The sequence below is a fragment of the Semicossyphus pulcher genome, unplaced genomic scaffold, assembly GCF_022749685.1.
Source record: "Semicossyphus pulcher isolate SPU_LCO1_2020_fin unplaced genomic scaffold, fSemPul1.0.p SCAF_2, whole genome shotgun sequence".
Classification (NCBI taxonomy): Eukaryota; Metazoa; Chordata; class Actinopteri; order Labriformes; family Labridae; genus Semicossyphus; species Semicossyphus pulcher.
Window position 1 is genome coordinate 16,751,198 of NW_027211693.1, and position 16,836 is coordinate 16,768,033.

General features: G+C 44.6%; 1 protein-coding gene across 1 annotated transcript in view; it reads right to left on the minus strand.

Moving 5' to 3' along the window:
* atp11c (ATPase phospholipid transporting 11C) overlaps positions 1-16,836 on the minus strand; it is a 41,575-nt gene that overhangs the window by 13,034 nt on the left and 11,705 nt on the right. Inside the window, exons 2-11 of the mRNA XM_069669449.1 lie at positions 12,402-12,521; positions 10,894-10,983; positions 5,132-5,212; positions 3,962-4,069; positions 3,073-3,201; positions 2,636-2,724; positions 1,971-2,021; positions 1,489-1,553; positions 1,309-1,390; positions 1,080-1,230 (exon numbers count right to left, since the gene is read on the minus strand). Of these exons, the coding sequence (XP_069525550.1) occupies positions 1,080-1,230; positions 1,309-1,390; positions 1,489-1,553; positions 1,971-2,021; positions 2,636-2,724; positions 3,073-3,201; positions 3,962-4,069; positions 5,132-5,212; positions 10,894-10,983; positions 12,402-12,521 (966 nt within the window). The remainder of the gene's footprint in view (positions 1-1,079; positions 1,231-1,308; positions 1,391-1,488; positions 1,554-1,970; positions 2,022-2,635; positions 2,725-3,072; positions 3,202-3,961; positions 4,070-5,131; positions 5,213-10,893; positions 10,984-12,401; positions 12,522-16,836) is intronic.

Below are 16,836 nucleotides of genomic sequence, written 5' to 3' on the forward strand. Positions count from 1 at the left end.
GGACTAGATTATCCAAACAGCTCATGAGAAGTCAGGAATAGCCAGGGTGTAGCACAATGTTCACAGTTTATTGAGGATTAGGGCAAAAGGTTAACATCTAATGAAATGGATCATTTCACAGTATAGGTCTGCAGTGGCCATTTTGCTGAGGAGAGTTTTATAACTGTGGATGTGGAGGGGCTAGGGCTGGTAAAATGCTTTTATACAATGAAACTCCGAGCTCAGAAGTCATGACTACAAGCCTCCACAGGGTAAGTATTTACTGTAGGAACAGGAGCCTTGTAGGTACAGTAACATTTGCAATTCACATAACAGAGTGTGCTGATGCAACGCTATCAAGGCCTATTTGATGCTCTTCTCACAGCAGTGGTAATTTTTTGTTTCTGGTTTAGCCATTAACACTCGAGGTTTTAAAGGTATAATAAGTAGGATATATAAAATATAGACTTTTAAAAATATAATATAAGTCATTACTTATGGGCCTCTATACATGTGTGTTGGTGAGTGTGTGTAGACCCTTGTGAGACCCTTCCCTCTGCATCTATTCTGTTTTGCTTTGCACGTTTTCAGGAGGGGCGCTGTTGTGGTTCCCTGAGCCAATCACAGCGTATAGGTGAGTGTTGGATGGGTTCAAATTAGCACCTGGGCCCCATTCAGAGTGGTGAACATGGTGAAAGAGCGATGCAGAGTTGGCCTTCTTGCTGTTGGACAGGTAGGTGCCTCAAACCGGGTAGGACAAGCTAACCGGCGGTTAGCATGCTAGTGCAAAGGTAACTGGCGATTAGCATGCTAGCGCAACGGTAACCGACGGTTAGCATGCTAGCGTGGGCGTGTTCTCGCATGAGAGAGTGAGAGTGAGCTTCTGATGACGAAGAGCCCAGGAGGAGGGCCCCAGTTTAAATGTGTTGTTGACAAAATGCAAGGAAAAATCCTCCTTATTATACCTTTAAGCATGGAAGGTTTACATTTCTGGCCTTCGTTATTCTATAGCATACACGCTTTTAAGGGCCGTTGTGCAGACACTTGTAGTTCATTGCTTTGACTACAAGGACAAACAAGTCGCTCAAGTGTGTTCTCACCAGATTGGTGTCCTTCTCTCTCTGTGTTTTCTCGTTGTACCACGGTTCATCTTGTCCAGGCTTGCCCTGCCACACATACTTTAGCGTAGTGCACACTAAGGCCTTGCTCACCAATATGCAAAGGTAAACCAGAAGGAAAGCATTGATAGACCTGGAAAAAAAGAAATCCACCTAATTAGTGCCAAAAGTTATGATTTAAACATGTAAATACCTTATAATCTAAACTTACTTCTCCACAGCAGAGCGTTTCTGAGACTTGCCCTGGTAGTTAAGAGCCATCTTTGTCTCCATGCCAGTGTAAACTGCAACACCTTGAGAAGGAAAAAGAGAAGAAAAGACATGAGCTTTTTAGATTCTCAGCCTCACTAATATAAGGTTATGGTAATGAAGTCAAAAGCATTTGACTCACCACTGATTTTCTGAGTGTTCTTTAAAGTTGCCCCTTTTAGCAGAAGGTTTTCTGGACCCAAAGACCTGCACAATCACATCAGCACATCAAACAGTTCATTCACACAGAAGCTGTGTAATCGACACACTCCCCCACTCTCTAAATGGAAACCTGGCAGGCGAGCTGGCATCCACTCTAAAGTACGCAGTGACAATACACAGTATGACTGCGGTCTGGGCTTACTCCAGTCCCAGTGTTCTTGAGAAGGACATTGGCATTTGTTTATACGGCCATTACAAAACAGTCAGTGATAAATGCCTGTGGGAGCGCTTTGGAAGCTGTGGCAGAAGCCATGCCAGCCTGTTTTAATTTTAATACTTGTCTGCAATGAAGGATCAATGGAATAGTGATTTGTTGGTGATGCAAGGGAAACAAATGAGTGTTTAAGCAACTGTGTTTTAATTTACCTTTCAGTGAACTGTGGGCTAAGAGAGTGCTCTCACCTTACTGGAGAGTCCTGATTGGTTCTGTAGATGTGCATGCGGCCGACAAACCTGGAACAAAATGAGATGAAGAGAAGCTATAGTCATGTGATATTTGTTTTGCATACAATTCAATCTGTTGATGAAAGAGTGGATTTGAACCCGAGGTATCTGATCAATGCAGAGTTCATCTACTTTACAAAACTGTAAGTACTCATTGACCTAAAATCAGTTGTAGAGATTTGGGAGCCAGCTAATTACTGGTGGTTAGCCAGCAGCACGCTGTCACTTTTATTGACTCTGAATAGCAGGCATTTGGCGCCATTCTTACTTTGCACGTCTCAAACACCATTCTGATGCCTGGCTAAATGACAATATGCCTACTCCTTGGACCAAGGGGGAGCGAGAACTGTCTGTTGACAAAGCTAAGATTCCTATAACTAATTATGATCAGCTTTGCACCACGCTTACCTAAGGTAACTGAATTATCAGGCGCACTTTAACCACGCTGCTATGATACGAACCAAACATAATTGCGAGAACCTCTACACTTCAATATCCACATGTTAATATTAGTGTCATTCAGGAGCCTTTCAACCAGCACTGAGTTAACACATTGCTCAACAAACAACAGGCAATGCATGTTTGTGGTGTAAACTTGTTGAGGCCACATGATGAGTTCCTACTTGTAAAGGTCAGGCTGTGGCTGTTCACACTCGATGGTGGCGCTGAGAGATTCCAGGTCCTTCTCTGTGTCTGGCACCGTGTAGTGTGTCTGTGGAGGAGGCAGAGAGAGTGTTAGCGGCGACTGGCTCGGGTCAAGTGATCATTTTAGCTTTGCTTTAGCTCATACCAACAGACAATATGGGAAAATAGGAAAACGTAAGATACCCAGATACAATGACTCAGGCTTAAGCACAAAATACATACTGGTGAGGGACTGAAAGGAGAGGAATGTTCTTCAAAGCAAGACTGATAAATAACTCGCTAGAGTGACCACTTTCCTTACCTTATTATAACATGATTAAAAAATAAGTTAAGATTATTATTGACATCCATTAATGGAAACATAACCTGAACATTCTGTTATGGAAAATAACAACTAAGAGAGAGGTCCACTTACTTTATGGTTGGACTCTCCATCCAGACTTGCTGTGGTAACAAAACATGTGTCGTCGTCTCGACTGGACTGCAGCAGTATTAAATCACAGGGAAAGGTCTCATCTTCCTCCACCTCCACAACATCTCCAACCTGATTAAACAAACACAACCAAACACAACTTGTTAAGACGGTTTGCTTTTTCCAACTCTTTAGTCATCAGATTAGCAGCATTTGGTAAAGGATAAGGGGCAAAGGTTTTAAAAGAGCCCAGCTTTAAGCAGAGAGCAGAGAGCAGGACGACAACATGTTAGCAAACAACTACCTACTTTAATATTACGCACAAACTGAAAAAAATAAGGAATCAGATTGCCCGTTCAATATTCACTCTTTTTTTAGCTCTGGTTGGGTTAGCTAGCTACTTACTAAAAACAATGTCTCTCTGTGGATTACTAAGTGTTTACTTTAGCACTGGGAGGCAGCTCACAGTTGTGTGAGGTCCTGTGCTGGGATCAGCTGTCCACAGTCTTAAACAAAGAAACAATGTTTTGGTTTTGACAGCTGACTGCTGACTCTGTATGGTGTCAGCACTACGAGCGGCTCTTTAATACGACCAGGAGATTTTCAGTTCACTTTAAATATTAAAACATATATTTTATGATCTATTCATTATTTATAATATCATTATTAATTTATTATAATATCCGATGCATGTTATTGACACCAATAAATCTTGTACTGGAGACACCCTGTGCCTAACACCCTGGATACTTTAATTAACAACACACCATGTTTGAACATGTTATCAGTTCAGCAGAGCATGTTCTCCCCTGGGCACTTATTCCAAACACTGTCATGTCAAGCTGCTTGCAGCTGCTCTGTGGACGTGTCTCCAAGGAAATATAAGAGGTACCTTGATCTTCTCACTCTCCTTCCGTATCCTCCGGCCGTCCTCAAGCACTGTCACAGGGTACTTATTCACCTCATTGTCAGCTTTGTGCCGTAGCCAGTCCTCGTAGCCCTACGGCAACACATCACAATCAGATTAGCATTATTTGCATTGTACAACAAAAAAGTGCACAATCTGGTCTTTGTGGGATTAGTACCCACAGGACATTGTGAGATCACTACATGGTGTCTGTGCATACATATAGAAATCTTTACATTTATTACTATGTAAAAAAGGGCCTGCAGCAGCAGGATGGAAAGGCGGTTGTTCAACACTGAATTGAAACAGTATATCATAAAGTCGGGGCTGCAGCAGCAGCAGCAGCAGTAGCAGCAGTAGCAGCATAATGCACAAAGCCCAGTGTAGACTTCATAAGTACTTTAAGATAGTGATGAAGATAGAGGAGATGCAGAGTGTACCAGAGAGGGAAACCACAGCGTGTGCCAAGGCGGAGCTGGAGCCAGAAAGCGGGATCACCGGGAAAGGTGATAGGAGAAGAGGGAAAGTCTGGTTGAGTGATGCAGAGCATTGATGGCAGGTGGATGAAGGGGGAGAGACGGAGGGGATGCATTCCACGGATGGTCAGTCGAACTATACAGTTCACCTCAGCCTGACTAATAGAGTCAGGCAGACCGCCTTGGTGTCCCACTTCAAAGCCTGTCTGAAGGCGGTCCAGCACTATCTGTGCGCCCCACATATTTTCAGAAGGAAGTCCACCCACTATTGTGCATTTCAAAGCCACAGCAGTAGACTAACTAAAAAGCCAATCCTAAAACAATACATCTAAAGCTGAGGCACAGCAGCAACAGCGTCAAAGAAAAAGACACTTCCCTTGATAATTTGTATCTCTGTAATAGACTCTCTTTCTCTCTCCATCCCCATTTCTCTCCCATTTCCCCAGAGCCCATTTAGTCGTCTCCCCAATCAGAATTCACCAGCGGAGAACATTAATACAAAACCCAAGACGGCATTAGTCACGTAGTTTATACAAAAATCACAGCAGTGAAGAAGGCAGAGGACTTATTATGTTACAAGGAGATGGAGAAAGAGTATAATGCAGCGAGAGACAATATGAGAAACTATGAGGGATAGAAGGATTTCTATTATCAGCACTCATCAGCAGCTGTGTCTTACCTGCTTGATGGCGGTTACTGTGATCACAAAAAATAAGGGTAGGCCACTGGTGACTGGGCTGGTGGGGGTGTCCACTATCACCTGTCAGGGACAAAAAAGGAAACAATGATGACAACACTCTCCAATAAACACACAAGCTTTAAACTGAAAAGCAATACAATACGTTACATCACTACAAAGGCGTACTGCAGCGCATGTTTGTGGCTGCAGAGGGAGGAGTTCGTGGCGATAGTTAGAAGATGTGGCATGCCCTCTAAATGCAGGGTGTAGTCCGTTTCTGCGAGGCGTTTCAACTATTCCCCCAAAATTTGTTCATCAGTAGGAAACACAGGGGAGACATTTACATTTAGCAGAGCGAGCCAGTGAGGTTCTGGACCACAGAACTTTTAATCAAGTGGGCCAGTGACAGAGTGCTTAATCTGCAGGCATGCCAACACTTCTGTGTCTCTGCCAAGGAATGGGAGAGGGCCAACACGAAGCTTTGCTGGACTCACCTTACCTGCCCGAGTGCGATTCTGTATTGTATGTGCTGCATTTTTATGTACAGTATAAGGCTGCCCCTGGAAAGTTGATGATGCTAATCATTAGTCATGAGGATGCAGAGTCATCTGGCATTTTGTCAGTTGCATTTTTTGCCCTTGTTTGTTAGCCACCTCATTGTGCAGAGAGCGGTGCAAAATCAACAGCGTTAAAACTTTACGAAATGACCCTTCAGTGTTCATTGTTTAGAAGGTTTTTAACCATGAGACGAGGTATCAGAAGAGGTATCAGAAGTCATGTCAAGTCATGTCAAGTCAAGTCCTGAGTCAATGATAATTATATTATTGGCCAATTTGTTGTATTAAATACCTTATATAACCTTATATAAACCTTGTATTGTATCTGTTTTATCTTGTCACAGATGCAGCCATGGTGATAGTCTGGTGTGAGACCGTATGGAGAAGTAACGAGCACGACTGATGAGGCTTCTCTTTGGGGGGAAAACATCAAGCAGCGGGGGCCTTTGATGTTGCGTGTTGCCATAGTGAGGAGTCTGACTGACAGCCAGCCCTCTAATCATGACAATCACATACCGGGGAGCTTTTTGAGTCGTCCAATCATGATTCCCAGTTTGCGCTGCGTACATACTTGATAGTTAGAAACTTGACAACATTGAATTTGATCATTTTAAACTTAATTTAACATTTAAACTTATGAACACACAAAAGTCATCCGAGTCAACATGCCTCAAGTCAAGTCAAGTCTCAAGTCATGAACTTGCAAGTCCAAGTCGAGTCTCACGGCATTTATTTTTTGTCAAGTCAAAAGTCATCAAAACAGTGACTCAAGTCCAAATCACCAAGTCTCAAGTCCACATCTCTGGGTGAGGCTTCTTGTGGCGAGGCCTCTTTGGCTGCGAGCTAACTTACGTTCCCTATCTTTCATACTGTAAAATGATGTCACTGAAACAGTTGGCGACGTGACTTGAAACCAAATAAATGCAGGTGGCTGGAAATGTTTTAATGTCCCATGAATTTCTTGATCCAACAGGTAAAAAATAAGACTCATGTAGGCTGATTAGGCATGGTGATGAGCTAAAAAGAAAAATGGGAAAGAAGAGTTGAAGCTCTGTATTAAACAACCACCTGACAGCATTATGAGGTACATGCCTTCTCGAGTATGTGTGTAGTAAGAGTTAAGAGTAGGACCAGTGATCAGGTAATCCCAAATAACCAGTTTAGGGGCAGCACCTGACCAGGGCTCCCAGCTAAGCCCCGCTGCACAAATACCCCTGTGTGTTTGTGTGTTCCTTAAAACCATCATAAGATGGATTTACTCTGGCATTTCTGATCCTGCAGAAAGCATGCTGGTCTCCCCCCTGAGCCGGAGTGCGTGTTCCAGCTCGCACACTCCCGACATATCCAGCTCGTTGGTATTCTGACCATGAGCATTACACGCTGTCAGACAGACATCAGCTCAAAGGAAGAGCAGGAGATGCGTTTTGAAGCAGTCTCCAGTGTTTTTACTCACTTCTGCTTGTGCGCTGAGAATAAAAACAAACCTGCTGCACCACGTAATCATGTACGGACCTCAACACACCGCCGCATTCTGTTCCCATGCAAACACACACACACTCGCAGAGCACGCGGGCAGTGAGCGACTAGCCTACCCAAGCTTTACTGTGATTACAATTAACTGCAGGATAAATAGATTACAAGGCAGAGATGGACTAGAGCACATCGACTAAATAGAGGAGTGCACATTCAGAGGAGAGTCTGCATTATATTTGTTGTGGTTGGCGATTCTGGACAGACAGAAGCGAGAGTAATAACTGTGCCGCAGTAGCCTCAGGTGTTGAGAGCCAGAGGTGAGATTCCTCAATGATTCAAAAGAGCAGTGTGTGTACATAAGGAGGGTAGATTGGGCTCTGTGTTAAGGACATACTGACATATAGGTTATGAAGCTTGAGGATTAAGTGTCTCTTCAGAAAATATGGGTTATGTGAGCCTAAGACACACGTTCCTCGACAGAGATGTGATCAAAATTAGAAAAGGGGGATGGACCACTTTATTTTTGCTTACATAAAAGTCAATATATTTTTATTCTGATGTCTCGATTGAACGTTGGCTGATCACAGAGCGTAAAAAAAGCATCTACAGGAGCGATTGAGGACACCGTGTCCCTCTGATGCAGCAGCCAGATGGCCAGACTTGAAAAAGTGTGACCACGGCACACAGCACAGCGGATGCTTCACAAAGCCCACTCTCAGCCTAAATGTTGTTTGATTGTGATTTCTTTGGCACCTCTATGACAATTTTGATGGCGATTGTTCAGTGGAAGACTATAAAAAGAGACAAATAATGCTTTTTTTAGTGTTCATCATCAGTGATTCTAAAAAGAATCTCTGTCATCTCACACTACAGCACCGTGTGACATCAGACTCGGAAGCTTCACAGACGTAACTGCATCAAGGACGGGCCTCGTTTTTGGAACAGGTTGAGGGTTAAAACTGCCCGATAGAAAATACCGCAACAGCAGACTCCAAAGAACACTAAAACCTTCACAAAACCTTCAGCTACTGTACTGCAGCCAAACAACACATAATTCTCCCAGAGCTCGTCTTTCGCTGTTTATCTGCTCTGATTCACGACAATCCCTTCCAAACTTCCAGATGGCCCAATACCTTTCCTCCTCTGCAGCAAACGCAAAGCCAAAAAAACCTCAGCAATATGAGCGAGCTGTGTGCTGCTGCTGATGTGCGGGTGTGATATCAGAGCTGCAGAACGCAGCAGCACAAAGCCCTTCATCCGTGCCGGGGAAGTGTGTCAGAGTGAGCGACAGACAGCAGGTTCCCGGGGTCCCAGGGCTGCGCTAGGGGGGGCCCCTCGTGTCCTCCGACCCTTTCACCCTCTCCTACTCCCTCCCTTCCTCTCTCATCGCCGTTTCTCTCGCCGCGCTCTATTCCCGTTCGATCAAATTCGAGCAAAGACATGCAGAGCTATTTATAGGCCAGTGGTGCTTTTTTATCAGCCTGTGTCTATTTGTGGCTCGCAGAAGTACAGAGGGCTTCCTGGCTGCTGACGTCAGCAGTGCAGCGCTGCAGAGAGATGGGTGGAATGTGGCAGAGAAAAGGGGGGAAAGAAAGACGGAGCAAAAAAAAAGACCAAATGACAAAAGGGGGAGACAAAAGGAGGGTGGGACGGAGTCGCAGGATGCATGACATTTGGTGGTTGGTTAAACATTTGCATGAAGCCTCCCGGGGGAAGCGAGAAGGTTTATTTCTGTCGGCGATGTGCGAGTGCGAAAATGAGCACGCACCGAGCCTGTGTACCTGCTTCCCTCTCATCCCCTCGCTGTGATATAATAGCAGGCTGCATGGGAAAAACTGAGTGGTTAGGATAAGGAGCCCCTCAAGAGAGGCTGGATTAGTGGAGAATCGCCAACCACGCTGCAGCACGGGTAAACACCGTCAGCAAACCCAGGACACCCACTGAGTCATACAACACACGCACACACACATGCAAACAAACATTCAGCACTGCACACGCTGATAATCCTTACATTTCTGAGCGAGTGCTGCATGTTTGCGGTTTACTCCCACATAGGTGTACTGCGTTAGCTCACGATAATTTCACACGTTAGATCACAACCGTTCAAACCTTTCTCCAGCAGCTGAGGATAATAAGGAGTTAAACCACTGATAAAGGCTGCAGTGTCAACTGTAAATACTGGATGACACAAGGGCCAGGGGGGAATATAAACACTGCAGCTGATCTGCTTTTGACTCGAGAACTATGGAATGACTTTGTGACAGCAGCACACTGATATCACTCTGTTCAGTACAGTGCTGGGCTTCTGGGAGCAGTCACTCTTTGAGCTCATTTAGTCAGTATGCGACTACAGAGAGCACATCCCTCCTGAGCAGGCCCAACACCAGCACCTGTTTACACTAGAGGGTTGTTGGCCGCTATAGTTTAGGTTATGCTAAAAACAGGGACGTTAGTTTCCATCCCAATGGATCAGAGAAAAAAGGGACAGGAAAAGAATAATAGAGGAGCAAGGACAGATACAAGAAACATATCTGCTTCTCTGTTATGTTCCCGACTTCAATCATCAGCTGTCAGATCCCGGAGAATAGAAGAGGGAGGAGAGAGGAGGAGAGGAGAGGAGAGGAGAAAAGAGGAGAGGTCACTTAAGAGCACGGAGCAGGGGAATACGGGTGCCAGTCAATGCATCACAGTCAGCGCTCTTGGCCAACTGACAGGCTCCACTTATGAGGATAGGCCAGCACAAAGAACACAAGCTAACAATCACAGATAAACAAGAGTTTTGAGATTAACATAATATACCAGCAGAAATCTGGTAGAGCTGGAAGAGACGCCTACATGTCCCTGGTACAAATCATCTTTAAACACATGCAATAATTGGCAACTCTGGAAAAATGGAGTTGAATGTTGTGGAGGTGAATTATATACAACCCACAGTCATCAACACATTCCAAAGACATGCTCGTTAGGTTCATTGATGACTCTAAATTTCCAGTGGGTGTAAGTGTGAGCGTGAAAGGTTGTCTGTCTCTATGTGTCAGCCCTGTGATTGCGATCAGTCCAGGATGTACCCCGCCTCTCGCCCAATGACAGCTGGGATAGACTCCAGCTCCCCCACGACCCTGAACAGGATAAGCGGTATAGATAATGGATGAATGGATGGAAATGTATTAATACTGTGGACATGATAATTCAAGGAAAACTGAGTCCAACCATTGTGTGAGTGCAGCTTGACTCTCTTGTATGCAAGTCCACAAACTAGCTGAAGATGATTGGCTCATTCTGCACTTTGATTTGGCTCTTCCTTCTCTGAGGCAATTATCAACAAATATAGTTCATGTTGAATGATCTAAGTGGTGAGATTCAGGGACTATCCACTTTCTCAAGAAAGCTGAAAAAACAAATGCACACACCCAGGAAGCCGAAGCAATTTTGACACCTGCCAGAATTGCAAACACGTTGCACAGTTAACACCTGCAGTAACGGTTTCTCACCTGCCTTCAAAAACATGCAAATTAACACACTTTCTCACACTCCTCTCGATACACATCCCACTCAGTTAGATAAGACATTCACATTAATCACCAACAGGGTTAACCTGCTTCATAGTGTGTTTACACAGGGCATTTTTAATAACATCCCAGTCTCAACAGGTATTCAAAAAGTCATTATTCAACAATAAAGACCATCTGTTATCTGTGTTTGGTTTAGGGCGCTAACAGAGTGTGTCCTTACCTGCACCAGGAAGATGATAAGAAAGTAGAAATTGGCAATTCTTCTAAACTGTTCAAACAGGTTCTTTGGTAGAAAGTTCCAAACTGTATACTGCAGGGAGACAAGAAAAAACATGTAAGTCACAGAGAAATGAAGTAGTTGTTACACTTTCTGTGGGCTGTTTTTTTTATGACTCTTTTCTGTGTCATTTTCCCATTCAGGTTTGAGGTTTCCTTCTGAACTTAGGAAGGTTAAAGAAAGGCTTGGCAAAGGGAGACAGATTAGAGACATTCAATACTCAGACTCTTGCATGTGTGCATTCTGTCTGAGCAGAGGAGGGGGGGCGAGGAAAGGCAACTTCAATAGCTCGGAGTCTCTGTTCTTCGTACTGCCTGGGGAGAGGGCCCTTGGGGGACCACAGGTATTCCATTGATTCAGATTAGCGATTTATCTCCTTAATTTGGCTCCCCTTGAACGCTGAGCCAATGAACTTATCAGGTTGTTTCTGTGTGTTTTGTTCTTTTTTTAAGTGGCCATGGCTGCTGATATCATCTGGGCTGAAGCGACAATTTTATCTGCTCAAATCCCTGAGAGACGGCTCAACAATGCCCCGCTGGTAACTTTGTGTCACGCTACAAAGTAGCAGGGTGAAAAACACAAATACACACGCAGGCTGGCAGAGGAACAGCAATAAGGCACTGTTTATGAAGGGGAATGTCTGCATGGGGATAGTGTTGAAATGCAGCGGCAGCAGAATGGCTCATCTCATTTTGCCAGAGAGAAAAGAGAGTGAAAGTAATGAGAAAAGGGGGGGCGGCAGGAGCGAGGGTGGCTGAGTGCGGTGGTGCAGCAGCAGCCAGAGCGAGGAAGGAGAGGCGGAGATTGGTCATTGCAGAGTGCAAAAGCAACAGGATGATGGAGAGCAGAGGCATGGAGGAGCATAAACACTACAGCCGGGGTAATTAAAGGCTGTTTACCCTGACACACTGGCAGAAGCCGATTGATTGGCCCATCTTCACTGGGACCCTCTGCACCACTATAAATCCCACTCCTGTCTCACTCTCACGCCGAGCTTCCTCCTCCTCATCACCCTTCATATCCATACCATAAGCTATCCTGCCTGAGCCTGCCGCTGACACGCGGCTGACGGTCGAGATTTAGGTGGCAGGAGGGAAGTGCGGTCCGTCAGAGCTCAGGGGGGAAACGGCCAAAATGCCCACCCTGCTAGCGCATTAATAGCAGCCATGTATTTCCCTGCCACAGCCACTGCTCCCCTGACAGACAAATAATCGCCTTCCACTGGGAGCAGGGATGAGCATGTGGAGCGGCAGTGGGAGGAGGAATAAAGAGGGGAAGACACAGGAATGCTCGGGACTGTTCAAGAGTTCATTTTGCATTCCAAGTGTTAGATAAGAGAAGGAAAATGCCTGAAGGCAGCTGGGACAGGATATGCAGAGGAGCTGAGAAACAAACTGAGAGGGGAATGAATTTCATGTGTGTAAGGCAACACATGTGAGTCCCTTCCTTACCTTGGAGGACACAATCCTGTTATCACAGAACTTGGGTGGGATGAAAGCCTCATTGGTTGAACTTGACCGATGGCCAACATAGATAGTCCGACTGTCCACTCTTCTTTCATCGCCGCCAAGCTGGAGGAGGAGGAGGCAGCGGAGGTGGGAGGAGATGAAGATAAAGAGGAAAGGAAAGGGAGGACACGTTAGTCATTCTAGGAGCCTCTCTTCAATTAAACAGACGTTGAACCAGCCAAGGTAAATATCATAAAAATAAAGTTACAAGAATAACATGAGAGGTTGAATTGTTTTATGGTACATTCTTTTTTCAGCTAATCCACAGTACCCACAAAGGATTTCTTACGGCCATGAAACATTTTAAAGCGTGATGAAGCCTAAAGTCCACCCACAGGTCAGGAATTAAGAGATTAGAATTTCTACTGGGGTGCAGAAAATTAAAAAGACTTGGAAAGCACTCTACTGGAAAACTGTTGAGCGCCAGCCAACGCCTCAGAGAGGGGACAAAGAAAAGTATGACAAGGGTCAGCGGGCCAAAATGGTGATTGCACGAGGACTATAAGTTAATTTCTTTCTCTCCGAGGCGGTCGCTCGTCGATGATAAACGAGTAATAAATGCAGGCAGCCAGCAGAAAAATGCTGTGCTCAGATTTATAGGTTGAGCTGTCACGTTGTGATGCAGATGGCAGGGTGATATGGACTGTACACACACACACACATATGTGCACGCACACAACTCGACATTAGGTGGCCGGGACATTCCTCTTCCATAAAAGGCAGGTGAGTCACAGAGCGAGGGAGGGAAGCCGGGGCGTTTTTTCCCCGTATTTTATAGCTCTTAGTGTAAATCACATAAACAATCGTATGAATGATTCTGAGTTTTTCCTGCGCTGTGTGTAACAGGGCTTATTCCTCTGAGTGTCATTTATTCACTATAAATGGAGACATTAATTCATTAACATTCTTTTAAGGCTTGTGAGAGTTTTAATTATATAGTTCTTGGAAAGATTATTAAGCCGCATTGTTACAGTTTCACAATAACAATGGTTCTGAAAGAGGATTTCAAGTGGATCAGTCGTGTTCGAACAATGCTGACTCTGTGAAAAAGGGCAGCAGGAAAACTAATACACACCCAGTATATCATATTAATGCATTGTTATAATTAAGATTCACTGTAGCTAAATTGGATCTTGAATAAAACCCAAGTGTAAACAACGCTGCACCGACAGCTCAGAAAACTTGGCCTACAACGCTCTCAATATGGCCTCAATTTCTTCCCGACTCCAGCCACAAGCGAGGGCTGGAGGATCACGATAGCGACACAGCCAGCACGCCGGATCAGACAGAGACACTGCACCCCCCTTTTTTTTTCTTCCACCTCCTCTTCTGTCTTATCCTCAAGGATGGTTTTATTTTTATCTCAACATGGATGAAGATTATTCCCAACTCTTTCAAGGGTAAACAAAGGGAGAAGTCATACAAACATACTTAAGATATTGCAGTGATAAGCTGTGCAGCTGGCCACTTTAAGCCTCAGATCAAGCAGTATTTGGGTTGTCTGTGTGTCTATTGTTCAAGGAATCTTGATGTGCGTATCAGATTATATTGATGAGGATATTTGCCTTAAAGGGGCCATATCTTTTGAATGGATTATATGTTATATTTTGCATGGGTTTCACATGTTAGGGTGTTTATTGTTCACAGTAAAAACTGCATAATTCTGTGTTTTTCCAGAATTGCATTTTTAAAAAGGTCGCCTCTGAAATGGGCCGTTCAGAACAGCTGCAGGTTTCTACGTAGAGCCTTGATTTCGCTGAAATCAAACAATCGTCATTCACCATCATTCACCTCAGGCTGCCTTCTTGCACTAGCTTGTAGCCAAGTTAGCCGAACCGCCAACAGCGTTAGCATCGGTCTGCGTCCTGCGAGTAAGACAAGTCGCTGTCAGGACACCTGCTGACACCCACTAACCCGGCTTTTTTGCTTCATGGGAAAGGTTACAATTGGCATTCAGACACGGGTCAAATGGCTCTGCAGTAGACCCGGGTAATTATCGCCTTGGCTCCGATCGGAATTGATGGGAAGACAAAACCTGTGTCGACACGCTAATCTCCGCCCCCTTTCGAGCGCGATGCTATGCTCCGTCGGTAACTTCTGCGACTCCTTGTCATCTCAGCTACAACTTCCACCCGTCTCCGTCCAAGCAGCACTCGAACATCGTTCCAAATTTGTCAGCGCCGAGTTTGAAAAACCAGTGTCAGAGCACTAACTTCGCTAGGAAAGGGGTATAATAGAAAATTGATTGCATAGCTACAATATGTCCCCCTTTAAACTGTCAGGGGAATTTGTTCTTTTTTTTGGCATCATGTGGATGGAAGTCAGTTGTTCAGTTCAGTTTCTGATCTATCAAAATCTTGTACGGCATGATGTTGAAGCATGACGGGCCTGATCATCATCACTCTGATAGGTGAGACGTTTGGCTCGCTGCTGTTCCCGAGCTCTGCAGCTGCCTCTTGAGCATGTGCCATGCATACTGAAAACACCTGATAATTAGGACACTTTACTTTCTTTATCACTCTGGTCCATAAATTTTTCAACAATACACCGGAGTTGATGAGATTCCCATCTGGTGTTGTTAAAAATTTAATAAGTTACTGTAAACTAAATAAGTCCAATAAGACTAAATAAGTCCAAATAAAGTTGTTTTGTTTTTGCTCACCTACTGCCTCTCTCTTTATCTCTAACTTAAACTCACTTTTAATCAGATTAGTTTATGTAACGTACAAATGCAAAGTGTTGGCTGCTAAGTCGGTCATGCCAAAAGTCTGTCTATCATTTTGAACTACATAGAGGCCATATGAATTACATGAACAAGCTACCAAGCCAAGCAGTCTACTTTTAGGTCACATATTTTGTTGCTCTGATCGATTGTAGCGTCCACTGATATCTCACCTTAGCGACTGAAAATGAACCGAGCTATAGACATTTACTAGTGGACAGCCTCCAGGGCTACAGGATCATGACGGCAACAGAGCCAGAATACTGGATCCATAAGAGCTTCTACACACGTTTGCTCCCACCCCCTCTTGCTTCTTGTCCTTAAGCATGTTCCTTCTCTCACCGTGGATGAAGACTATTTCCTAATAAAATGACAAACAGATGCATCTGCATGTTTTCTTTTCCCCTCCTTCAGTGGAAAACAACATCCAAGAGAGGACCTTACCCAACAGTTATAAAATGCAGTTGTGCTCTCAGCTCTAGCACAAGTTGTGCAGCTATAACTGTGTCTGTAAATTATTAAGGTTTTGGAGGCAGGGGATCTGCTTTCTCTAACATAAAGGCCCGGGCAACATGTGGGCCGAGGAGACAAATTACCATGAACATCTGATACTGGACAAGCGCCAGGGATCGTGTGAATTACGGCCACCTGGACGGCAAGCAGCACAAAGTCTGTTGCCGATGAGAGGTTAGATCAAAGAATAGCCTCAAACTCTTGGAAGTGTAATTTATGCATGCGGGGACAAAACAGCCTTACACAACTCTTGTTTACTAAATCATTTGCTTCTAATTAAAGGTGAAATAAAAAAATAAAAAGCCAAATTCCTCCCCATTGTCTCAGCAGGCTAACATAGTGCTCCCTTATGCATGAGCTGCAATGTTCACACCTCAGTATGGCTGTCAAATCTACCATCCCCTACCCGGTTGGTACACACTGACACTCCTTCAGCCGGACCGGACGGACCTGGCTGCCAGAGGATGAAGAGAGAGAGCGAGTGGGAGGAAGAGAGAGTGTGAGAGCGAGGAAGTATAACAGGATCCAAGGACACGAGCATATCCAGGTTTTCTATATCAAACAACAACAACAAGCCCCCAGGAGGAGCAGTGAGCCAAGAACAAGCCCATGGACTACCGGCCGTTCATATATTTGAATCTGATGCAGTGTTGCTGGCAGTTACACTTCCACTGTGCAATCTATGAATTTTAGATCAGCATATCTGCAATACCGCAAACCCCTAATGTAACATTAAGAAACAATGTAGAAGCAGAAAAGGCAATCATGTACAAAGGGCTGCGCGGACAAAACATGACATGCAAGTAAGGAATTTACAATGCAAATTAGCCTGGAGGCAAAGGGGCTCTAACGTCAGTATTACAGGTCAGAGAGTCAACAGGAGCAGTTGGCTGACTTCCTGCTTCAGCGCCAATCTTTTACCTGTGCCAATGGCTTTAAGATTGATTATGCAAAAGGGCCATGCTAATACACATTTTCAAGGTCGCAGGCCTATCAGGAAAATAAACAGTCGTTTTTTCCTTTCGACTAAGCTTAGATCGTAGTGAAAACCTACAAAGCTCTGGGCTGCAGGGAGGATTCGGAAAAAGAAATGTTGGCACACGCACACAGACACACATACACACACACACACACACACACATA